At 34.7% G+C, this 27517-nt stretch overlaps 2 protein-coding genes across 2 annotated transcripts in view; both read left to right on the forward strand.

Annotated features, from left to right (window-relative positions):
* The window catches only part of LOC126976072 (alpha-2-macroglobulin receptor-associated protein), a 127511-nt gene that overhangs the window by 94094 nt on the left and 5900 nt on the right, over window positions 1–27517 (forward strand). The window lies entirely within an intron of this gene.
* LOC126976067 (putative thiamine transporter SLC35F3) lies at window positions 3897–27033 on the forward strand. Its single transcript, XM_050824232.1, has 9 exons — window positions 3897–4534; window positions 5822–5974; window positions 7744–7909; window positions 9556–9734; window positions 10399–10527; window positions 16577–16766; window positions 18341–18430; window positions 19207–19336; window positions 23052–27033. Exons 1-9 carry the CDS (start codon window positions 4217–4219, stop codon window positions 23167–23169), a joined length of 1473 nt encoding a protein of 490 aa, XP_050680189.1. The 5' UTR covers window positions 3897–4216; the 3' UTR covers window positions 23170–27033.

Raw genomic sequence — 27517 nt, forward strand, 5'->3', positions numbered from 1 at the left:
ATTTTTGCCTAAACAATCTACGAGGATCTAGGACTAGACTAGCATACGAATTACGATGTGAAGATAATGTTGCTTACGAACCCAATTTGAGTGTGTGCATTTATATCGTAATCTAACCTGGTGGGAAAGCTTTTTAGCACAGGATGGCCAGCTAGGTGGGTAACACGGCGGCGCCTTTCCCTGCCGTAAAACAGTATGCTACAAGCATAATTGTGTTTCCGTTATAAGGGTGACGTAGCAAATGAAATTATTAATGTCATTTAACATCTTTTATATCAAAGTGACGAGCGCAATTGCGATGCCATTTAGATGTTTGGGTTCTATTAATAATCCTGAGCAAAAGTACATTGTAATGAGCAGAGCATTTCACTTACAATACATGAACGTATTGCTCGTCTTGTAACTTATTCTCAATAAAAAAAATGGATAAAAGTCTTATAATATATAAGAAATGAATATACCCGGAACACTATTCGCTGTCAAAATCATAAATTTATTATTCTACTGTAATAGACTAAACCTGTGGAAAAGAGAGATAACTACCTTTCCTTGCATAAAAACCTAGAAGTGAGAAAGAGTTGGAATATATGAAGACCATGAAACCATTTTGCAGCCTGGCACAACTATCTATTAGACTTCAAAATGTATGAAACGCGTACTACAAACGATGGCGGCAACTGCTGTCTTGCTCTCACATATATTCGTTTTTTTTGTTTTGGATTAACTGTCATGTGACATGTTATTCATTCAAAATAAGTGACTGTTTTTTGTCGTTCTCCTTCAATGATATTATAGTATTAAAAGAGGTAGATATGTCACTAGCGCGCTGAAAATCAATCGCCTAAATGGAGTCAATTGGTTACTTTGGTCGTAGTCGCTCTCTCGATACGAAAACGGTACACACGCGTTTAATGTTGACAGAATTGCTTACAATTTGATATAGGTACAACATTAAAATGCCGTCTTGTGTTATGGGAAGATGCACTAATTACGAAAGTAAAAAAAATCATAGAATACCACAGTTAAGAAATCATGAATTATAACATTTTATTTGATTCCATTATTTATCTAACAAAATAAATATGTCGCCATGACAACGCCGATTGCCGCCAAGCCGATTATAGATTAACGTACAGAAACGACGAAATATTGATGCTGTCTGTTGCGGGATGATCGAGGTAGAATATTTTAGTCGTTTGTCGTTTTGTTTTTAGTCCTTTGTCGTTGTTGCAGTGAATGTAATACGAAATGTAATCATTTTTAATAAACCACCATAGTGCGTATATAGGTAGCTGAACTATCAAACTACTAAAACAAATTTTAGTGTAGGTAGCGGATGTAGACAGGGAGTGCTATTTGTTTACGTAGGAGTTTTTTCAGTAACTCTGTTCCTTTCAGTATATCCCTTGCTAACAGCAGAAGAATCAATGGATCATTTTCTTCTTCTCTCATTACCTTACTTCCTTACTACCTTGTACTAACCCTCAACAAAAAGACATTCATAAATTATATAAGATACAAAAAATAATAATTGTAATCTTAAAACTTTTGGGGAGCCGTCGTTAGTATAAAAAAAAATTAGCAAAAAAACAACCGCCTTCAAAAACTATTCCAAAACAATAAATATAATGTGCACTAAAAAGTATAAAAATAATTGCGTATTTTTATACAATCTAAATTATTAATCTCTAGTTACGATTATTGTTATTTTTGGAATTCTTGATCTCTCTTGAGCTTAATGTAGATTGCAGCGTCGGGTGGGGTGTTGTGTATGTGCACGGCACACGTTAGGTGTCGCCACACCGTTTCGGTACGCGTGTTGATAGTGTGTACTGACCTTAAAGCTTAAGACATACTATCAAAACGCGACGCCACTACACGCCATCCGACGCGTGTCAGTACTAATCAATGCCATATTTTTAATACGTTCAGAAACATATATGCAACACGCCATGTGATCACACGCCCCTACATGCGGTAAAATCCAGTCGAGCTAGATCGGCGTGTTGCCAGGAGTGGGGCAACACATGCTACCCGATACGTGTTAAGCAGTGTGTTTCTAGTTAACACCCGACGCCACGCGTCAGTTGTACGAGAACTTTCGTGGTGTATGAAAGCTATCTATTTTTTTTTATGGAATAGGAGGACAAACGAGCGTACGGGTCACCTGGTGTTAAGTGATCACCGCCGCCCACACTCTCCTGCAACACCAGAGGAATCACAAGAGCGTTGCCGGCCTTTAAGGAAGGTGTACGCGCTTTTCTTGAAGGTACCCATGTCGTATCGTCCCGGAAACACCGCACAAGGAAGCTCATTCCACAGCTTCGTGGTACGAGGAAGAAAGCTCCTTGAAAACCGCACTGTGGAGGACCGCCACACATCCAGATGGTGGGGATGATATCGTAACTTGTGGCGTGTCGTGCGAAGGTGAAATTTGGCGGCAGGAATATCTATAAAAATGACTGATGAACAATTAATAGAACTAGTCAAAAGATACCCAGTGCTATACGAAATGATTTCAGTCTAACATCGGAATCATAATATTCGAATACAACCGGTCATTTTTTTAGGGTTTTGCACGATAATAGTAAAAATGAAACATTGGTGCAACTTTCTCTATCCGTCTATCTGTCTGTTCCAGTCGATTATTTCAGCAAGTAAAACGACATGAAAGGAATAGTATTGTATATAAAAATTACCCAACATCATTGGAATAAAAAAATGAAAATAATCTTTTAAATAAAATTCTCATGTCACAATGTTAGTTACCTTACTCCACCGAAACGGATTTACTGATTTTTACCAAATTTTATGTGCATATTCAGTAGGTCTGAGAATCGGCTACTATCTATTTTTCATCCTCCTAAATATTAAGGGTAGTCAACCCCAAAATTTTTTTTTAATTTTTTGACAATTGTTTTATTTTGTTATTATTCAAAATTGAAAAATTAAAATTTTCGCTTTTCTACGATCTGCAACTATTTTTGTATCACGATTTTTATATTATTCTGTTCCAATAATAATTGTAGTACGATATATTTGGTAGGTCTGAAAATCGGTTGCATCAAAATTTTAATAATTGTATTTTTTTAATATGTTATATGGCAATACGACGTTTGCTGGGTCAGCTAGTATTTTATAAAAAAAGGGGAATTTCAAGGGTTTCAAATGTCAAAGTTAGTTAAGGTAGGGACCAATTTATTTTTATGGTTAATAGTTTTTGTTTTAATTATGGTCAATAGAAGTTTACCTATATTTTAAATATAAAGGAAAATAAAACCAACGCTCTAGTTTATTTGATAATAATTAATATTTTTTTTATTTTTATTTTGTATTACTCATTCGGGAATATCTGCCAATTGTGCAACAAGTGCGACAAGTTGTCGATCGCCTACAAAAGCGAAGTTGACTCGCTTCGCTCGTGCGGTCATTCGCTGTAAAAAATAAATACATTTATTTCATGAAGCCAATATCTTCTTCGTCTAATAATAGTTTTTTTATTCAAGTTTTTCTGTATTATATCTAAACCCAACTGCAATAAATCTTCCTCGGAATCTTCATCTAGCTCGTCTTGTAATAGTAAATCCATGGCAACGTCGCTACAGTTTCACCTTTCACATGATACTGGCAAAGCTAATGTAGATTGTAACGTCATGTGGGGTGTTACACAGATGTCGCCACAGCGTGTCGGATCGCGTGTTGATAGTATGTATTCATGCAGATTGCAGAGTAAATACTAAATATAGTCTCTGGTCTAATGTCTGACGCAAAGAGTATAATGGCATGGTCTGACGTCTGTTCGAAACATCAAAATCAAAATTGAATACATTTTATTTGAAATTTCATAATACGATACTAGGTTTCTCATAATATTATATCTATACATTGTCCCCTGATTTTACACTCCATCAATAGTGTTCTGTGCATTCTACACGTCTTGTTCAAAAGAAATAAATTGAGTTAACTAAAATAATTTCTATGTAATAAATATTATTTAATTGAGTACCTATGTTATACTTAAAGTTAAAACATATATTGTCTGGTGTCTAGCACTGCTACTAAGTACTTATACATTTAAAATATGTAAGAGTATAATGAAGTAATGGTGATTGACAATGGACTTACACCATCAGCTGTGTATAAATATAAACTTAAAAGTATTGTCATGTGTGATTAATCATGAAGATAATAATATGGCTTCTTAAAATATAACATAATGGGTAGGGATGGAGACGTCCCGACAATTTTTAATCCGAAAAGAGTTCGTGCCCCTTCTGTTATTATTACAAGTGAAGAGGTGGAGACAGATCGAAGTATTGATGTAGAACGTGAACGTCCGAATGGGCCGCCAACTCCCCTCAGTCCACGCGCGCCTCTTACACCTCAGACTTCGGTCTCATCAGCGCCGCCTCTCACAACGCAACCATCATTACAACAAACATTCAGTGAATCGGCAGCAAGCAGCCAAGATGAAGAACGACAGTTACGAGGCAAGAAGTGTCCCCGATCATGTTGTTCAAAGATCGCTAAGAAGGTATGTTTACAATTATCTGAAAATCATAGTAACATTTATTAAGATAGTTCTTCAAATAATTGTCTCGTGTTTTAAAAAAGTTATCTATTTTTTTCAAAATTAATTCCTTTGCATTAAATATTATTTGCAATGAACTATACAATATACATAATGAATTACAAATTTTTGCTTAAATTTTTTCATTAATAATAGCCCTAATCAAACTATTGAAAACATAAATTGTGATAAAGTAGAATTGTTTGTTTAAACTTGGCTATTGAGAAGAAATGGTCTGCTAGATTTTTTCTCAACTCTAGTTAATTTACATACTTTCTTCTTGAAGGATACAAATCTTATTTCCTTTTGGATATACTCTTTTTAACAGAAGAGAAGGACAAAAAAAAGCATAAGCACTGCAGCCTATACTCTCTTGTAGCACCAGAAGGATCACAAGAGTGATGCCAACCTTATCTTTATAAGAATATTTCTCAAATAGAAACCAATTAACAAACATATGAATTTGAGAACAAAAAACAGATGGATAGCTCAAACCTGATCAAGCAAGAATCAAACCTAGGCACCATATTGAGAGTCAACTCTTTAGTTAGTTTACATTCAGGTTATTTACAGCTGTCGTGGAAAACATTTATAATTGTCGCCAAAAAGAGATTGACCATACATGTGCCATGGTTGTGTCAAGACAATAATATATTTGATAATTTAATTTTTACATTCAGTTTTGGACTGAAAATGAAGTCCTTCCTATTCTGATTATTTTTACTTATTTTAAAAGTACTATATACTATTGAAATAATAAAATTGAATGCTATTAATTGAATCATAATAGATTAAGAGTTGCATCTTCAAAGTACATACATTTAAAAAGATCTATTATTATTTTTTAAATATATCTTGATAACCAATAAAATTTGAATCAAAACAACTCCTCACATGGCGAGTGAGTTTATGGTTTCATTCATAGTAATTTTTTGCATATTAAATACCACAGAGTACTTTTAGTTATACTTCCATTCTGAATAAAATATAGAATAATTCAAATTGTGCATAGTATGGCCCTCTCAAACCAAAACACAAAGTTTCACAGTGTTCTTGCACTTTTTATGCCCACACACTGTGTGTGGCAGAAGTAGTAAAAAGTCCTGTGCAAGGAAGCTTTCTGCTGGTAAAAATACTACTTGTGATGCAGCAAAGAATAGCTGGATAACAGTAGTGAGTTATTGTGAGTCCAACTTCCATTTATGTATAAATATTATTCATGCAGACATTGAAATAAATGATTGTTTTCAGATCTATTATGGAGTGTGTGTTACATTTATATTGGTGGCATCATGGGTAACTGTAACACACTGTATTAAATATTTATACTTGCAAGATTACACCCCAACAAATGGTGCAGATTTATCTTTATTCAACAATTATACATCAAGGTTTCTTACACATGTAAGTATCATAATAAATCCTAAAATCAGATCTTAAGTGACACTCAAGTGGTGATTCACAAGGGTTAAACCACAATACTTCCAACATACATTGCTATGCAGACAACAGCACTGGTGATGCAGTATACATGGGCCATGCAGGTCTCTCATCACTCAAAATCTAAGCCCTCTGTTGGTGGATGGCATCAGTGATTTCTAACAAGACATATTACTGTATTTATTCCATACCCAAAGGGTAAAAGTTTGACTGTAATTACATGAAATAATAACTCAAAATCATAACCTCAAATTGGATACACAATATCTAAGTCCTGCCATCTGACCTGCCTTAAAACTACTCATATTATTATTATTTATAATAGACTAAGCAGCTTTCGCTGATGTGTCTATATCATTTGCCATATCTATCCAAATGTTTAAAAGGCATAAAAGGCATTTATTTTATCAAAATTCATTCCTTTAGAATTCTTTTTGATGTCATTTCTTATACTACTAGATACTACTACCGCTTCGGAAACAAATGGCGCTCTGAGAGAGAAGAAGCGGCGCAAGAAACTCTCCCAGCATTCTTTTTTTTGCGCTCTTTTCAATAAAAATATACAATATTGTACAGTCGCTATAAAATAATCACAATCTAGTCCCAGGCTGTCCGATCATTTAGATATTCAGCAGTGGAGTAATAGGATTTACGACAGAGCAATTTTTTTATAAAACATTTAAATTTATTTATGGATGCTCAATGCCTGAACAGTGGCTGGGACTTTATTGTAGAAGTGTATACATTTACCCTTAAAGCTATTATGTATCCTATGAAGCCTACTAGAATTACTTACAAGCAATCCCTTATATCTAGTGTTATAATAATGAAAATCACTATTAAGAGCAAAAAGGTGACGATTTTTGTGAACATATATTAAATTTTCATAAATGTACTGACAATAAACAGTCATAATATTTATTTCTTTAAATTTTTCTTTGAGAGACTGTCTATAACCAAGCTGATATATAGCATATTTCTCCAGTCTATTCTTAAACTGATTAACAGATTTTGATTTAACCACATCCTTGGGCAATCTATTCCATATATGAATGTCTCTGTTGGTCAGAAAGTGTTTCAATGGATTTGATGATGCTAATTGATATTCTAGCTTCATATCATGTCCTTAGTCTAGGATTGCTCTTCCTTGGAAACATGCTCTCAAAATTTGGGACATTATAATAATTATTTAGTATTTTGTATGTTTCAATTAGATTGCCTCTTTCTCGCCTGCTTTTGAGGGTGCTATCACTGATCTATAACACAACCTTGTGTACCTTATTTAAGATCTTACAAAATAATATATTTTGATTGATGATCATATCAGCTAGAAGACATTCACTGCTGGACAAAGGCCTATACCAAAGATCCAATCAAGTATTCCGGCAACCTTGACCAGATCATTAGTCCATCTAGTGGGGGGCTTACCAACACTGCTTCTTCCGGTATGTGGTTGCCATTCGAGGACTTTGCCCCAACGTCCATCTGTCTGACGAACTATGTGCTCTGCCCACAGCCACTTCAGTTTTGCAATCATTTGGGCTATGTCGGTGGCTTTGGTAATCCTTCTCCTTTCTTGGAAAACTCCAAGCACATCCCTCTCCATTGCCCTCTGAGTGACCATGAGCTTTCTTATCAGGCCCATAGTTAGCAACCATGTCTGCATACCATAAGTCATCACTGGCAGCACACATGTACAGATTTAAAGTGTCATATTTTGTTTTTTTTTTCAGCACATCTACAATGCACCCTTCTTCACAACATGGTTTTGCACCAACTGGCTCATACTTTTCTACCCAATATATCTCTTGATAGCACTCATACACAACAAGTGTAAGTCGGCTAATGACCTCGCGTGCGACGCCTTCAATGATTTTAAAGAAAAGGGATTTACTTTTGGTAAGTGGATTGAACAATAATTTTAATTTCATAAAGTAAACTCTAGTGGCACTGTTCTCTCTAGATATTTGACAATACTAAGTTTATAGACACCCTAAGGTTGGACATTCAAATCAGTTTCAAAGTTTTCTAAGTTTAATAGCGACCATTTAACTATGGTGTAGTGTGTAGTGACTACACATTTATCTGCAGCAAAACAGCAGTGCATTTGTACTGTTAGATTCCAGTTTAAAAGGGTGAAAGTACCATGTGCCAAAGTGCCAAGTGGACTCATGGGACAATCCATCTTAAGGCTGAGATTTATAGAGTGTACTTAGACTTTGCTCAGACTAATCTAGAGAGTTGAGTTGAACTCCGTATTTATAAACATTGCTTTGAGTGTGAGCTAAGTTTAAGCTCAAGTCCACTATAACAACAACTTAGGAAAAATTCAGATGATAAGCTGAAAAAAAAGATCGACAATAATTCCTTGAGTCATCACAACAGCAGCTGTTGTTCGACGTCTGTGTAGTTAGGTGTTTGTTACCTGTCATTTTCATGTACATGTTTGTATAATTTTGCTGTCATGCATCTTAAAATGCGTTCCGTTTCTCATACCGATTTTAACAAGAACATATATCGCATAAATCATTCATAGATCTCCACTTATTTCAATAAAACTTAAAATCAAGTGAGTTTCAGATACTGTTATAATTTAGTATACTTTCTATTGTATGTTTGTTTAATAATAGACAATGTGCTGTGTTTAATGAACGCGCGCTTAACTTTTCTATTGAGCTGTCTTAGATTAAGCTCAGCATAATCTCAGCTGTCAAATGACTATTAATGCCAAAATCACAGATTGTACTAAGCTTGAACTCAGCTCAGTTTTACGTGAGTAAAGTCTGAGCAATGTCTGAGTACGCTCTATAGATCATCTCACCTTACTCTCATGTTGATGGGCACAGAGTGGTATGAGTGAGCCATAATCCATTTACGCTACGCTATAAATTGTTTTTTTAAAGTCAGATCATACTGACACTGTTATGGTGATGCTGGACATCACGTGAATCATCTGCCCGTTCCGTCTATAAAAAGAAAGCTAATTCGCGTATAGAAGTCTATTTACGAACTCTATTAGTCTTGCAGTCCTCTCATGTCTATGGGCTGTATTTTATTGTATATATAGTATGGCAAAAAACGGAACCCTTATAGATTCGTCATGTCTTTAGGTTTCTAATATAATTTTTTTCTAAACTGAATAGTTTGCGCAAGAGACACTTCCAAAATGGTAAATTGTGTCCCCTCCCCTTTTGTAACTTCTAAAAGAAGAGAATGATAAAAATGAAAGTAATATATGATGTACAGTACAATGCAAACTTCCACCGAAAATTGGTTTCAACGAGATCTAGTAAGTAGTTCTTTTTAATACTTCATAAATCGTAAACCTACAAGAACCTTTATATTATTTTACTTGCTGCAACGGAACCCGGGGCGAGTCTGACTCGCAATTGACAGTTTTTTTTTATAAATCGCAGTAGTTAACTGAAATCAAATCCAATATGGCAAATTTCAAAGTTAAGCTACCCTGCATATTATAGAAATTAAAGAAATGTAATAGCACCTGACTGGTTATAATATTTTATTGTTGATTATGTTGTTAACAGCTCGTTTCCTAAGTCGCTGCGGGCTGTTCTGCCTGCTGTGGGTGGTCACCATTTACATGTTCACATACTCGCTCAAGATCCTGCTGTCAACTGATGTGGTGGCACTTTTCGCCACCAACGTCTCATGCGTCTATCTGCTATCCTGGGTTATATTGCATGAGCAGTTTGTTGGTGTAAGGGTGAGTATACATATAGTTTTTTATATCCACGGTCCTTTTATATTATGACTCACGAATTTGTCTAAATTATATACATCGCGATAAAAATAAATTATTATAGATTGGTTCGTAAATTACAGATTGCGAACTCATTTGAGGGTTTCATATAATATGGAAAACCAATATACTTTACAGTTATGTGAATCTAGCAACTACCGTAATCGATCAAATAAGCATACTAGACTGATAACTCACTACACTCTTATGGCCGTTCCCAATATACTATCTACAGATAGAGATAAATTACTACCTTCTACTGTCAGTAATTAGCTGTCAATAATCTGAAGCTGTCCCAATATATCCGATAAGTCATTCTTTTCGCCTTATATTGGGACATGTGAATTTCAATTTCCATACAAACTTCTATCCCTGGTAAGCTATACGTCGTCCCATTGACAGACAGCGTGTACGAATAAGATGAGTTACCGTCGATAAGTTTATTGGGACAGAAAAGTCAACGATAGTCACGATTTTTTATCTCAAGTAGGCCACAACAGGAGATCGACTGAATATTGGGAATGGCCGTTAGAGTACAGTTGAAACAGACAATGAAAAACAAAATCTAAATTACCTCTTATTTGATTTCCTAGATATAGTTATACAGTCTGTTCAATTTTAATATTAGATAGTTGCCGCAATCCTGTGTGACACGGGTATAGCCCTGCTGGCGTACATGGACGGCATCACCGGGAACTCCACCCTAGGAGGAGTGGTGCTCTGCGCGTGCGCAGCTGCCGGCTTCGCTATATTTAAGGTGAGTGACATGAATTGAAATGTATGGTGTTAGAAATGTTTAAGGGACACGGAAGGACATAAATATCATGCTGAAAATAAGCGGCAGATCTTTTTAAAACAGGAGGTAAATCACGCGGCCACTCAAAGCACAGACGTATACAATTGAAAATTGTCTGTTGGAAAGATGGAGAGTATATTGTGCTGATCTAAACAGTCTGGACGAACTTATCAAATTTACGATAGTATGAAAGGGGTCATATATTAGTGCAAAGAATCTGGAGTTGGACATTGTATTATCAGAAGTTGAGTCAGCAATTCAAAATTTGGAGCCAAATAAAAATGATGGGCTGACAATGTAACTGCTGAAATCAATAACTAAATTAAGAGAAGAGGCCAAGGAAGCATTCTGCCATTTTATGCAAGATCTGTTTGACGAAAAATTCTTTTAATTATCGACCTATGGACCACCAGCAAAGTGGTACCGTGAGTACTCCACTTAATATAAATAGTAGTTTATGTTACTTTCTAGACAATCGGTTGACATTACTGGAGATGACGTATACATCGGTCATGTGCGTCGCTCGAAAAATCAACCAGTGGCTTGTTGTTTCTGCTATCCCTTCATGAATGAATGATTAGACAATGATGGGACACGTGAATATCAATTTCCATACAAACTTCTATCCCTGGTAAGCTATACGTCGTCCCATTGACAGACAGCGTGTACGAATAAGATGAGTTACCGTCGATAAGTTTATTGGGACTGAAAAATCAACAATAGTTACGATTTTTTATCTCAAGTAGGCCACAACAGGAGATAGACTGAATATTGGGAATGGCCGTTAGAGTACAGTTGAAACAGACAATGAAAAACAAAATCTACCCTCACAATTACCTCTTATTTGATTTCCTAGATATAGTTATACAGTCTGTTCAATTTTAATATTAGATAGTTGCCGCAATCCTGTGTGACACGGGTATCTAGACAAGCGGTTGACATTACTGAAAAAGCCGTATATATCGGTCATGTACGTCGCTCGGAAAATCAACCAGTGGCTTGTTGTTTCTGCTATCCCTTCTTGAGAATGTAGCGGAATGGGTAAAACTTAGGTTAATGATCGGTCTCCGCAGCGCTCCAACTAGACAGCCCAGGCATAGTAGTAGAGTGCGGCAACTAATACTACGCCCGTGGGCATACTCGAGCCAGTCACGTGTGGCCTAGTGGCGAACAATGTGTGACGTTGACGTGCCACAATGTCATGTTCTGTCAAACTTTGCTAATAATTGAAACTAAAATGCCGGGTTGCGTAGTAAAACATTGTAAAAATAATACTATAAGATATAAGAAAGACACTGGGATCACACCATTAGTATGTAGGTATTTTGTATTTTATTAATTTCAATGTAAAGTAACCTGAAGCGTATAATATATAAGTTACTTTTTTTTTCTTTATTGATTTAGGGGTTTTTATGCGGATGTACATGTCAGCTCCATTATAATCTAAGTACATTAAAAAGACAAAAAAAAAACAAAATTCTATATAAGTTACAAAACTTGAAGGATGACATTGCGTGTCAAGATGCCGCGCATACAAGCATCTTTACAATATAAATATGCCGCAGTACAAAAGCTATTGTTCTTAGGTAGTGCGGTATCTAGTTTAAGCGCAGCGGAGACCAATCCTTAATCTAAGGAATAAATTGAACTTTCTTCAATTGTAGACTAGTTGCCCGTTAACCACTAAAAATAATCCCATATCACTGCTGAGAAAATTCCCCTTATTGCCTCGTCTAGTAATTACAATATGCTCTCGACATCTCGAGTGACTGCCAATTACTTGGTAAATTGGAAAACAAAGCCAAATTTGCTTCAAAGAAACTGGGGGTGGAACCGAGGGGAGGGGGTAGATAACATCCAAGCCGGCCTACATTCTAGAGCTGCATAAAGTCCAAGTCTGGCCACTTACGGAGTATTTCCAGGAGACCAGTGTACTCTGTGAACGACTCGATCACTTGGGCCTGCGTAGAGACGTTACTTCATTGTGTGTCTTCTATTTTCTATCGCATTTATCACGAGGAGTGTTCGGAAGAGTTGTTTCACCACATAAATATGATAACCATCCATTCCATCTGGACGTGTCTCTTAAGTACGGTTTTCAAGGAACTTTCCACCACGTATTACCAAAGTTTGAAACGAACAGCATGGTGTTCCCAGGACGATACCATATGGGTACCTTAAAAAAGCGCTGAGGCAGGATCATTCACGTAGCCCTTATCTAATTGTATTACTCTGTTTAACAGTAGGTTAGGTCGGGCAAAGAGGCTGGAAAATTAAAGTAGATTGACCATATAAAATTTACTGTGCTTTCCACCATCAGATGTGGGATTTACTGAAACGGGGCTAGGCTAAAAATAAGAATGATAATTCGTGTGTCTAAGACAGCGTGCGATACGATCTCAAACACTAATTCGCGCGTCGCCCTGACACTCTGAAGTGAAGTCTGAAAAATAAAAAACTTGAAGAATATTTAATATTTAGGTACGGTACCCACAAAACAGTTCAAACTGGAGCAAAACTTTTTACCTGTTTACTACTATTAGTTTTAGGTGTTTTTTTTATATCGTATTCTGCTTTTTTAATATAACTTTCAAGCATTTTACCATATTTTACTTTCTTCGCTGAAAACACAATTGACTCTGAAAAAATGCCAATCTTTATGTCATTATCGAGGCAGTATTGTACTTTTTTTGCGGATTTCATTTTGATGTGTGTTACTGCACGTGAATTAAATAATATAATTTTGCAATTAATATATTAACTTGAAAGTAATAATTTCAAATTAACACTAAGTAGGTATGCGTGTGCCCCGTGATTTCAATGTTTGGTGACCTTTAACACGCAATCTGGTTAGCTTTATTTTAATTAATCGTAACATGTAGTCCAATTGTGGATGTTTAGGTACTTAATATAACAGGGTTCTGTTTCTCCTGAACAAAAAAGTATCCTTATAATATAAATCTTCCCTTAGCCCTTGTATAAATAAATCGAAAGTCGAACGTAAGCCGCCAAAACGGCTACTTTTAGTCTCCTGGTACCTACTCTTTTTCTTTCGTTGTACTTAAATATATGCTTGGAAAACACCAGCATACTTACATCAAAAGCTAGAATGGCTTGGACAGCATAAAGCTTTGAATATGGATACGAGGTCAGCTTTTCGGATATTAGCTATTCCAAGCCACCGAACTGCTGCGTTTCGGGGAAGTTTTAGATATCAAGCCACCAAGTGCTGGAATGATTTGCCACCTCCACTTCAACTTAGTAATACCATTCAAAATTTCAAAATAAAAACTAAAAATTACCTACTTAATGATATTTATAAACCTGTTTAACTGATTGTACCTCTTTTAAATTTAATATTATAATATTAACATTTATACTAACCATAATATATATTAAAACTTATTTATTATGAATAACCTCATTTTTTATGATTTTTCCGTCGTTAGAAGATCTACATGATCTTCTTTTAACGTTAATATATTATTATATTAATATATTTTTTTAAGAGTTAAATTAAAAAATAAGATCTATACTGCATTTATTTATTTATATTCATAATTATAATTTAAAAATTACTAGTCGCTGCTACTCCCAGACTCAATAATGTTGGGGCTACTGAAAACCAGTGCTACATTGGCACCACGCTATTGCAGCTTTTTACTGAGTTAGCTCCATTTGGTGACATTCACTGCCGCACAGTACCTTTTTAGTTTTAAGCTATAAATTGTATTATTTAATTTGTTTTATTTGTTAGTTCTAAGAAATTATTACTTATTTTGGTTTGTATCATTTTAATAATTGTGTGGTGGTGGTTTTTGTTATCAATAAATTTTTATTCTATTCTATTCTATTCTATTCTAAATAAAATTTGAAAAACAAAATTTTATGAACGATGCGGGACTCGAACCCACGACCTCCGGCGTTCCGTGCCGGTGCTCTAATCTAGCTCAGTTGGTTTATTTGTGTAATAATCCTAGAAGTGAGGGTTATCACTTTAAACACATAACATATTGTTCGTTGTACTTGTTTTTACTGTATTTCATTATAAGTGGACCCGGCATCAACAGCATGACACAACTATCGGTGAATTATAGAGTAGAGGATGAACAATATTTTTAGTGATGTGAGTTGAATAGAGAAAGACGTTCTTCTATAATGGCAAGTATCTAGTTAGGTGAAAGTCTTCCCCGCCCGGGATTCTTGAAAATTGACAATTCTGTTAAAGATTCAGCGTAGATTATAATGTATACCTACGTCCAGATTCCTTTACACAGCACAGAGATCGTTATGATGCCAAGCTTTTGTACTTTTTTTAGTGGGTGCCGCCCATCTCGAGCGTTATCCTTTAAGTAATTCTATATGATCCATGATATATGTATTATCATTGAATTTGAATAAAGTATTAGGATTAGTATCAGGGCGGTGCATCAAAGTGGTGCTCAAAGCCTCAACCTGCTAAAGGCAGATAAAGCAACATTTTGAAGGATCCGTGCGGCCGAAACACAATCCAAGGATGCAAACCAAGCTCACTCCAAGGTGACCCATGATGGGATGCTGCATGACACGAATTGTGTGCACGAATCGTGTTATTACCAACGCCAATATATTACCCCAGATTTGTGGAAATTTTCATGTAATAATAAATATTTTCCTACTCTTTATTTTGGAAGTGATGACTTATCTGGTAAAACAATAGGAGAATCGATTAATGAGTGAAATATTGTTTAATGAGATAAAGTGACGAGACAAGTAAGACGTTCACAGTTCACATTTCGTGATTATAATAGTGGGTAGGTCGCGTGTTAGTTTGAATTTGGGGCGGGCAGCGTGGCCTGCTAACCACTGTTTCGCGTTTGTGAGCGCCAAGCGGGCATCAGGCGACGATCTAACTGCGATATTGTTTATATTACAATTACCTTCACTGCTTTGATTATTATCTGGATACAAAACATAGGTGTTTTTGGGGTTACCCACGACACCGTGTCAAGCCTTTTTATGAAGAATTTTATTTTAATATACAAATCTTAAGCCATTAAAACTGATTTATAAATAGATACAGACCAATGATTAGATTTTTTTTCTGTTAAATATAAAACTTCAAAGCCAGCCAATAATAACGTGCATTATGTCTATAACAAGTAATCTTTATATATATATAATTCTTGTGTGCGTGTGTATGTCACTGAACTCCTCCTAGACGGCTGGACCGATTTTATTGAAACTTTCTGTGTGTCTTCAGGTGGATTCGAGAATGGTTTAGATTCACAATTGAACTACCTCCTGAACGGCTGGACCGATTTTGATGAGATTTTTGTGTGTTCCAGTGAATTTGAGATTGATGTGTGTCTTCGGGTGGATTCAAGAATCGTTTACATTCACAATTGAACTACCTCCAAAACGGCTAGACCGATTTTGATGATATTTTTGTGTGTTCCAGTGTATTTGAGATTGGTTTAGATTCTCAATTCCGTCCATATAGTGTATTTTAGTGGACTCCTCCTAACGGCTGGACCGATTTTTCATATTTAACACGTGTGTCCGAAATTTCCGACAGGACAACGTCTGTTGGGTCCACTAGTATTTATAATAAACCTTTAACTATACTTTTTCAATACTATGATTACATTTAATTAAAACTATCATTACGGGGAAGTGTACCAAGAATACTAGCAGCATTTTTGCTTTGGATAGCTAGGCTGATCCGTTCACCGAAACAACAATGTAATTAACAATTATATTTTCAAAAGATGGATAGAGGTCCATATTAATAAAAATAGATAATGAGAAATCATTTTTTTTTTATTTAACATAAGTAATTGTAATTCATTAAATTAATTATTTTGGAACATGTTATTACTATTAATTTAATTTAAATTTTAAATATTATGTTTATTTCAATTGTATTTTCTATGATAATTTATTATATATTTTATTACCTATATTGTTTTCCAATAAGTGAAACGTATGCTCTATCAACAGCTTACATAAATTTGTAATCGCATTACAGGTGCTGTTTAGAAAAGTGATGGGAGAGGTAAACACCGGCCAGAAGGCCCTGTTCTTCTCGATCCTGGGCGTCGTGAACCTGACGTTGCTGTGGCCCGTCTGCCTCGCGCTGTACCTCACGGGAACCGAGCTGGTGCCCATACACAGCATGCCCTGGCTGCACCTGCTTATAGCTAGCGCTGCTTTACTAGGTTTGAACAATACGAAATGTCACATAGAGACTGAACCGTTTACTGTAGGACTCCTTCCGGTAGCCCATGGAGCTGTTCTACTACGCAACTCCAACTATGAAGAAGAATGTATTTATTTTATTTAATAAATTCGGACGACAAGGTGTACCCTAATACAAACACAGTAATACAAGAACAATAACAATAATATGGTAAGTGATGCCTCAGTAATTACAGAGAAAAGGATTATATTACTTTTTACGGATTCTTTGCGACCAAAGCGCTGGCGAATCGACAACAGAATGGGCTTGGCTATTTTAATCATGTTTTGCCTTTTCAAATAATGTATTTTAAAAAAGAATTGACTGATAGGTTTTCTATCAGTCGGCCAGTTTTATACAGCACGCGATTTGGCCCCGTTACTGCTATATGTCTTAAAATGATGACTCAAGATCGTTAGGCCGAATCTCTTATAATTATGGTCATTGATTTAATTTTTAAATATTAAAACGCTGAACGCAAAAGAATTAAAGCAAATCTTTCTAAACAGGCCATGTCAGAATGTTGACCAGCATATGAACGTTTGTTCGGGCCGTCCATCGCGTAGGGGTCAATGTTGTCCTACTGAGCATTTTCAGAGCTATTTACAAACTTCTTTGAGCCGGTGGGCATTGGTTTTATAGATGTTTTGTACAGCATGGCCCGAGTGGCTTCACAGAACAGTTTGGATATTGCAGCACTCGGATTATAATTTCGTATTGAAAATACCACTTTCTACATAGATTTTTTTCCAAATCTGCAGAATGCAGAAGATCACACGCAGAGAGCCATGGGTGACAATGTTGGGCGATATATTGCCATTATTAGACTGTTTTCGTCAGTTACCTTAATATTGCAATAGTTCAAAACGCTCAACTATTCTTATGCACTAATAAAAGAAAAATGATTTTTCAACATATTACAACTTTTTTGTAGGGTTAGTGGAGAAAGTAGTGTCGCCGGACATTTTCCGACACGGCGTTGAACGTGTTAAATATTTTGAATTTAAGTACCTTAATGTGTTACTATTTACACATAGGTACTAAGGATAAATACTTTTTAGAACATTGTATTTATGTATGCAGGTCGAAAACCTATTCCGAACGGCTTAGTCCACAAAAATCAATATTGGCTAACTGAGTGTAGCCAAATTCTAAATAGCCTATTATTCTATTTCTTTTGAACCTGGCTATCATATTTAAATCAGACTAGAAGGTTCAGTGTTTAGTGCGTAAAAAGCAACATATATCTCTTCAGCGTTATAATGTTACTGATTAGTTAGATGACATATCGTTTTTTAAATGAGCAACTCCGACTTTTTTTTCTGATTTTCTATATTACTGATATGGGATTACAACGGGTCGTTCGTTCATTCCCCTTTCACTTCAAAGAAATACTTAAATAAATGTAAATCGAATATTGCTTTAAAAATATATACTGCTATCTATTATAGTATATATATATATATATCTATATCTATATCTATATATAATATACATATTATAGTTACTTTTATGAACTGCAAATTGAATTAATTTTTGTCTGTCTTATTACAGTGTTTCATCTGGTGTTTCAATTCGGCAACCTGGTCACATATAATATTTTCGTCTCGTTCTCACTTATCGTTGCAGTGCCTGTGTCAGGTGGTAAGTAGTATTATGATAAAATAAAATTATATAAACAGAATAAATATAATCAGAATATACATATAGTTAAACTAATTATGAAATAACCCCCGCGCGTTGGAACAAGGACGAAAATATCACTTGTCATATAAACGACGTGTGACGTCCGCAGACAGTCGTTAGTATCAAAACGGTACTTTTGATTGGTGCTTAAAATGTTTACCTGGACCTGACGTCACTAAGATGGAGGCCTATCCCCATCCTAACACGCGGGGGTTATACTCAGTTCACATAAAGTGAACCTCGAAAAAGAACCCTGTACATTGGCTGGCTTATAAAGGTACTTACTTACCCCAAATTACTACTCCTTGTCGTGTAATTCTGTAGTGACAAAGGTATGATCAAAGACAAAAAGTTTTAAATTTGGAATAAGTTTACTTCACGTTTATTAATAACAAAGTGATTTTATAAATAAAAAGAGTTGTGATCTATTCATGTGGATAAAAGTGTTAGGAGAAGTCGATATGTCACGATCAGACCGCAAATATTCAAATAGCAAAGATCGCAAATATATAGTGAAATGGGGCGTGGACAAAGGGGAATATGGAAAAAAGTCTGTAATCTGTGCCTATCACAAACTTAAGGGAATGAGCTATCAAAAAAGTTTTAATGAAATGGACAAAGTATAGTGTGTTTTTATTACTCAAACTTAATGTAAAATTTTAAGCCGCATGTTTTCATGAACAGTTTGTGGAAAAATATATAATGATATTAATTGAAATAATTGATGTACTCAGCGTTAGACGTGGCGCTGTACGGGGTCCGGTTCGAGGGTATGAAGCTGTCGGGCATCGTGCTGATCACGGTGGGCTTCTGTCTGGTCATGTTCCCCGACAACTGGCCCGATTACATCATGAGGTTGCTCAGGTTTGCATCGTTCGCTAGATCCTTCGCTTCGCTATTCTAATGTTCATGCCCTTCTTTGTTGAGTCATAGTGTTGTTTGGTTGTAACATTTTTTCTTTTAAAACTTAAAACTACCCTCAATTTTGAATTTATTTAAATTAACTAACAATTTGTTATTAAAATGCAATCTCCCTTTACTATTGATATAATCTTTTACAGTAAAATATTTTTTATTTAATTTAAACACGACTCAACAAAGATTTTATAGAAGTAAGCGTGATGATAAGTTGCTTACAATTCATTGTGTCGATTGTTAGGGATTACTACGTATTCGGTCAAGCCAAACATCACCCACTTGACAATCCGGAGATCATCTCAGATTTGGTTTACGTGTCTACAGGTATTATACGACCCCGTAGTGTTGTGTGTACACCCCGGTAGGGCTGGCACTCGTATGCATAACCATTCAATAATTCGTGTGAAAGAACCACGGCAGGTATAATAATATATAGTTACATCAACGAAGCTATTATATTTGCAACAGTATTAGGATGTATAAGATCCTTGGATTCAAGTAATATCATTAATTTGTTGAATTTATAGAACAGGCAAATAACATATTAATCTTATATACCCAATGTTTAATTTTACAACAATAATAAAAAATCATTAAATGCGTACAGGAAAAAATTAAAACAGTTCAAATTATAAGGGAATTAACTAAATATTCAAGTACATTTGATATGGACGTTTCTTTGGTATTAAGAAATGCTTCGGTTTCGATTGTATTTAAACATAATGGTTATGGTTACGAAAAACCCGCTATTAAACATGATATAATATAGCAAAAGGAAGTTAGTACTTTCGCGAACTGAGAACCGTATTCTACAAGCTTTGAGGAGTTACAATGGATGTCCTAATTACTTAAAATATTATATTTGCTGAATAGGGAATATACATACCTATATACTTTTATATGATAGCTCACAATTACACTACATATATATATGTAACGCCAAAAGCCGAAATTTGCATTAAAAAATGTTAAAAATACCACGACGTGGACGCCTTAAACAACTGCCATATTGGTGCGCATGGCATCAACGCTATAGGTAATTTGACGAATATTTAACTGTTAGTAATTCAGCGCTTTTCAAATATTTGCCCTCGTGAATCTCTGTCATAAAAGTATTTTTTTTTAAAACATTGATTCCTTCAATATTAATTTTAACTTCAACTAATACAATACCATCGCTTCGGAAACAAACGGCTGATTAAAATAAATATTTTTGTGTATTATTAAAGCCACATTCGTAAGGAATATGTAGCATGGTCAGGCTATCTAGCAGCATTAGGCTACGCTTCTCAACTAGTCTTAAATATTGATTTTTGTGGCAGTAAGTCGGAAAGTTAGTAAAGTAAAACCCAAAGATTTTTCATGTTCTACAAATATATTAATCCTTGATACATCTTACAAGGTTCGGTATGCATAAGCCACCATATTTATTTTATAAAAAAAAAATTATACGCGTATGAAACCGAGGGCACAGCTAAAAATATAAGGAGTCGACAATAAATTGTATCTTCAGTCTACCGACCTTCAATATGGACGCCTTTCGATTAGTTTGTGGTTTTGTAAGATTTTTTAAATTAAATAGTAATTTTGTTAAAACTTAAGCCAAAAACTAAAGTATATATTATGTTCAAGGAGGAGGGCGGTAGCTGCATTCCCAATCTGTGGGATACCACACACCATTAATGATAATTAAGAAAGTCATGTTATAGTAACCTTTAGCACACAAACGTTTTTTAACAATTCTTTTGAATAACGAATAATACTTTTGTTTTGAACATTTTCTGGGATCTTGTTGCAAAAGCATATACAGCGCCCCACAAAAGAATTACTAACTCGACTTAGCCGAGTAGTAGGCATTATAAGATTATGTCTGTTCCTGGTGTTTCATTGTTACCATATTTTTAAGGTAAAAAATTGCCTGCTGAGTTTCTTGCGCCCGTTGTTCTCAGGTCTGAGGCATACTTTTTCGAACGGTGGGTAGTTTTTGACGGTCATGTGATTTTAAATAAAAATATATGAATCAGCGAGTGCGTTTGTGATTCATCTTCGCCTTAACGGCTTGATCGTTGTAATTGTTTTCCGACGGATAGTTTTAAGCCATAAACCGGATAGATTACTTTAGAGATCCTTACTTATCTTAACAGGACTTTTAAATTTTATTAACTTCATTTAAATATTTTTCGATTCCATAGGGTTTCGTAGGCTTAAAAACTGTATTCTCTGAAACTGATATTTTTTATCATTTTATCAGTTAATAAGTGCGTTAAATTGTAGAATACGGTTGTAAAATATTCTATAATATATCGTGAATATTTTTAAGAATTTAAATATATAGATGTAAATTGTTTTTTCTATTATAAGTATTAATTAATTAAATTGCTAAAATAAAAAATGACTGTTTGAGTTTTGTAGTAGCACTTTTAGAGTAACAAATGGAAGGCAGACCAAGGCAATATCTGAAATTGAGTTTAAAAAAAAAATAATATGTCTATTTTATTAGAATACTTACTAGAATTTAGTTAGGTATTAATTAAATCGCATAAGATCACTTCATATTAAAACATTACCGTGTGATTAAGTAACGCCTTTCCAATTAGAAATTAGTGACTCGACTAGCAAACAATAGTCAAGCTCTCTTGTGTGTGCTGTGCTGTAGTGTGTGCTATTTTATATGCTACCCTCATTTCCCAGGTTGTAGGAACTAATCAGTTCCAAAGAGTAGGCTATGATAAATATACGGATCTGCGGCATGTAATCCCCTTAAATGAATTAATAATTAACCCTTATAATGAATAAGGGATTGGTTAATATATATAATTTAAAACGAAACTCAACAAACATATGCCAGTTGTATGTGTAAATATATATAAACGTGTTAGAAAAGGGATGAAATCTTATGGTGACGCCATCTGGCAGTCGTGAATTCGATACTTTGGTGATTTTTGAAGTGCGTGATTGGACATGTCAAATGACGTCACTAATATGGCGGCTGTCCCATGCTCACCGCGCGGGGATTTTTATCTTTAGAAGCCTCAGAATCTACATGAAGTATCGTTCTTATTAAACTTACATTGGACTACTGTAAAATAAGCATAGTACCTACAACTGAATATTAAAAAAAAAAAATACTTAATGGGTTTTAAAATAATGTTGTCATACCTCGCAACCTTTCATTTTGAATAACAGATCCGTTAATTACTTAAGTAAAAATAAAAGCTAGAATGTACTTACTGCAGTTTATTCCTTAAGATCTGTTTTCGTTCGCGAAACTTCGGGATACATTATATTATTTTAAAATTAGTTTATATTTAATTACTCTTTATTTAAAAAACATATATGCGCTTTTAGGATCATAAGGAGTAAATTATTTAATGATTATTATCTTAGATCAATTGTACGTCTAGAGCTGTGAAAATGTCGATAAAATTGAGGTTGACAGTAACCTCCATTTTGAGCAAACACTAACACAAAGTGACATGCAAATCGCGAGTGTAAGACGCAGCTTGTCACTCATACTAAACTAATAAACCTGGCCTGCTTTCATCGGTTGTTTCAATGGGTCTATCTAGACATATAAATTATCTAAGATTATTATATTAACACAATTTAAATCTACCTTCTGGTCTAGAATGTTAGTAATGTAAGCTTACAATCTGCATAGATGGAGCCGTCGTCGTCAACGCGGGCATGACGGTTCCGGTCGAAATAGAGACACAGTGGATTACCGAACCGGATACATTCGTTCACATCTGAGGTCGCCGTCCGGACGCGTCAGGTGACCGACTCGACACCGACACAAACATTAGTACGTACTTTAATATTTTTATGAGACCGTACGATTCAGAACTCATGGGGCGTGTTGATTTTAAGAAACTGTATCTAAGTAACTATATTATTGACACACACTTTTACACAAATTATCTTGGCCCAAACTATGCATTGCCTGTATTATAGGTACAAGACAAGGATATATATATAATACTAAACATACATAAATACATATAAACATCCATATTCATCATATAAATGTTTGCACCTACCGGAATTCGAATCCGGAACCTCTAGCTCAGTAGGCAGGGTCGCTAACCACTGGGCTGAATGGGTACTATTAAAGTAACTATAACAACCTTGCAAATAAACTTGGTATAAAGTTATACCTGAGAATAAACCAAGAATTTGAAAAAAGTTGACTTAATGACTGACAGCACTGATAATTGTGAAGTTTACCGAATGTCAATTAGCCATGCAAATAAACGAACGGGAAACGAATAAACCAAACATAAGCAAAATGTCTAACTAAATTTTGCATATTCTTGGTTTATTCTTAGGTATAACTTTATGTAAATGTAAGGCCGTAGGGAATGGGTTTGCTTTGTGGTGAGTCCAAGTCAAGTTCCAAGGCTTGAGATGGCTTCTATCAATTACGACCTTCGTAAAATAAATGTTTATATGTTATGTAAAATCCCAGCTCCCTCTTGCCCTTTCTGAAAGGAATCTCTCCATCGCCCGCGGGAGATTTAATCTTATAAGTTCTTACTGGTTATTTGGTATATATATCCCAAAATTATCAATAATGATAATATACATTGTTTGTTTTAAAATGTATTAACTTAAACTCCCCCACTATGTTTTTATTGTATTTTAGGTATCCACCCCCATTTTGTGCTCATATAATAAAGTATTCTCTATAGCACCATCCACGCAAAACTGCCCCATCAGTTCTGAATATTACTAATTTAACAGGTTTAGTTTTTATTTTGAAAAATTTTGCCGACACGAGTTGTTATGATCTTGTCATACTTACGGGCATGCATTGCACATCCTTTAACTATACTATAACTATCTTAATTCGGCCGTATAAATAAACTTGGTATAAAGTTATAACTGATGATAAACAAAGAAACTTCAAAATGTTTACAATATCGTTGACAACACTATTAATACAATGATAATTCTGAAGTTTTCCGAAAGACAAGCTGCCTTCCAAATAAACGCGGTAAACGTAATATGTCCGAACAAACCATTCGTAAGCAAAATGTCTATTTGTAAACATTTTATGCTTAGTTATAACTTTATGCCAATTTTATTTGTAAGGCCGATTATGTTTAATTATAAAGTTCAGTCATTGGTTCTTACGACACGTGCCGGCAATCTTATTGTTCAATAATTTTTAACTTTCAAAACTTAATTCAAATGTCACATAATGTAAATTAATTATTTCTTGATGTGTCTTAACACAAAATACGCTACGCTTCAATCTTCAACACTTAAGGTGCGTACAAATTGCGAGAGCTCATGTTCGACCCGAGCTGACCTTCATTTTGCGAGCCAATATGTTGATATAAATTTAGTAGAAAAATATTGCCGCGCGGCAAGGCAGGCAGTCGATCTAGCTTGAACAACCCGCGGCACCTGGAGATTAATATCTAGCCTGCAATACCTTTTTCGAGTATGAAAACGATCAATTGTCCATTTTTACGTATTCGCCGCGAGAGCCGACCAAAAACAACCGACTGCGCGCGAGAGAACCATAGAAGCTCCTTTGATACGGTCTGAAAAACCAACCCCATCTAACTATGTTCTGTGGAGTGCTGCGCGTAGTTTGTATGCACCTTTATTGTTCTTTGGAAAGTTTCCAACCGATATTAAAATCAAGAATGGAAATATTTGTTATAATTATTCATTGAGATGAATGTGAGAATGTGGTGCAAATTGGTAATTATTAATCGCACATTGAGAATCTATTTACAAATTATCTAAACTTCTTATTTAAGCAGTAATAATTGTAGAACCCATATTTACTCTGTAGTTTATGAAGAGCACAAGCAAGGTACATATTGGCGGATTTGATCAGTTTAATGCATTTGTCTTATATAAATAAATTACTTACTGCGGAAAATCAGTAAAAACAGTTCTTTATCCCGTTGTTTCAAACGCATAAAAGAGAGATATTCCAAAAATTACTATAAAACTCCGATACCTTTCTTATGCTCTGAAATGGAAAGTTAGAAATTGAATGCAAAACGAGAGTAGGTGTAAATTAGTGAGTTACGTTGAACGAATCAATTGTAGAATGTTGTAAGGTAAATGATTATTGTTAGTGGCGTTTTACTGGTCATATTCATTGATTTTATTAGAGTTATATTTTTGTAGTTTTGTAAATGTATGCTCATTTGTAATGTAATACTGCCAAGAAACATATTATTAATGAATGGACAATAGACATGTTACATTGCTCCGTACTGTAAACTTATTTGACACATATAATTTAAGTAAATAATCATGTAAGCACCGGTCTATGTACCTTACGAAATTGTTATGGAGGTTTTACCATCCTTATGATACTTAGTAAATACAAGAGGGTACATTCATTGAAGTCATGGATTCTATTCTTTGAATGCGAATGTTGTTCGCTGCTTGACTAAGTCAATAAATCAGTCAATCCAAACAAAAATAAAGTTGTCACTGCGAAATACTCACGGAAAGATGAAATCATTTGCTCAGTGTATACGTCTTTTCAATTATATACCTGCTGTAACCTACTTACTAAGAATTAAACACACACACACATTTAATTCTTAGTTATTATAGTTATGTTTAATTTGTCTTTGTCATTCGTCGAGGAATCACTAACCCCGAAGATACGGTTTTAACTAGTTTCGGGGTCAGAAGTCCACCCCTTTTGATATCACTGCAAAACCGTTTTTAATTTTATTACAATTATTACAATCTAACCTAACGTAATGGCTTTTATTTAATGCAGTATTGTATATTCTTCAGACCAAACTAATACATGTTTAGACTCTAGACCAGCATAGTTTTTGTGTAGTTTCAAGCCATTATTCTAGATGTGATGTATTCATAGGTTATACCGGCTAACGTCGACTTTACACTCGTAGAGCGCTTTCGCACTACGTCCGATCCGAATAATCCGATCCTACGTCTGATCCGAAGTAATTTCTATGATAGTTTACGCACTAAGTCCGGCTTCTATCATCCGATTTCTTTCCGTCAACCGTTATAAATAGTTCTACGACTACACCGGACCGTATTTTCACGGGTACGAATCGGACATAGTGCGAAAGAGCTCTTACTGTGTTATTAATAAAGACGAAGTAAAGTTATTCCAAGTTTCAAACTTTTTGTCTTTATCTTATCTTTGTCACTACAGAATTACAAGACAGGGAGAAGTAATTTTAAACTTGGAGTAACTTTACACTGCGTTTATTAATAAGTTAATGTTATTAATAGTCGGCTTCCGTTTGTTGGTACGAATTTAAATATAGATAACATTCCTTGTTATATTACGTAGTTGTACGTACATTGTGCCTAGTGTAGTAAATAATCTTATGAAATATTAAGTAGTTTAATCGGTTAGTGTGTTCGGACCCCGTCTAATATAGATGATTTATTTAAAACTGTGGACATTTTTAAATATTTTGCTATACAATTTTTAAATAGAATACTTACTGAATATGCTCCAAATAATATTAATATCGCTTGTAGGCAGTTATAACGCAAATTCTTATTCATGGAACGTTACATTGTAAGTATCGATTGATTTTTATGCCCATAATATAATACTAGTTATTCCTGCGATATGTTAATTCGATATGCTTCGAACACCGACATGATTCGGAAAAATGGCAACGGAAAGCAAAAATGATTAGACGCAACGGAAACATAAAAAGATTAGTGTCTCACTGAGAGATGAGGACTGTTTTTTTTTTAATTTTCCGCCAGCCATATTTCAGGTTTATAGCACGCACATTAAGTTGTGCTTTACTTTCCTACTCTTAATGTTCTTGATTGTATCTCTTAAATTTCATCTACGTTATAATGTTATAAAAAATTTAATTGTTGACTACTTTGAAATTCAATCAGGGTCTTAAAATCAGTTCATGATAGAAATAGTATTTTTAACAATTTGATTTTAAAGTGGTAACTCTGGGATTAATTACACAAATAAAACGCATAACAAAATTTTATGAACGATGCGGGACTCGAACCCGCGACCTCCTTAAAAACATAACAAATTGTTTAGATTTGCAAAGAGCGACTTCACAAGTCAATTTCTTAATATGCATATATTGGGGTTGAGAAGGTTATTATCTGTAAAATAGATCC

The sequence above is a fragment of the Leptidea sinapis genome, chromosome 39 (genome assembly GCF_905404315.1).
Source record: "Leptidea sinapis chromosome 39, ilLepSina1.1, whole genome shotgun sequence".
NCBI classification, from domain to species: Eukaryota; Metazoa; Arthropoda; class Insecta; order Lepidoptera; family Pieridae; genus Leptidea; species Leptidea sinapis.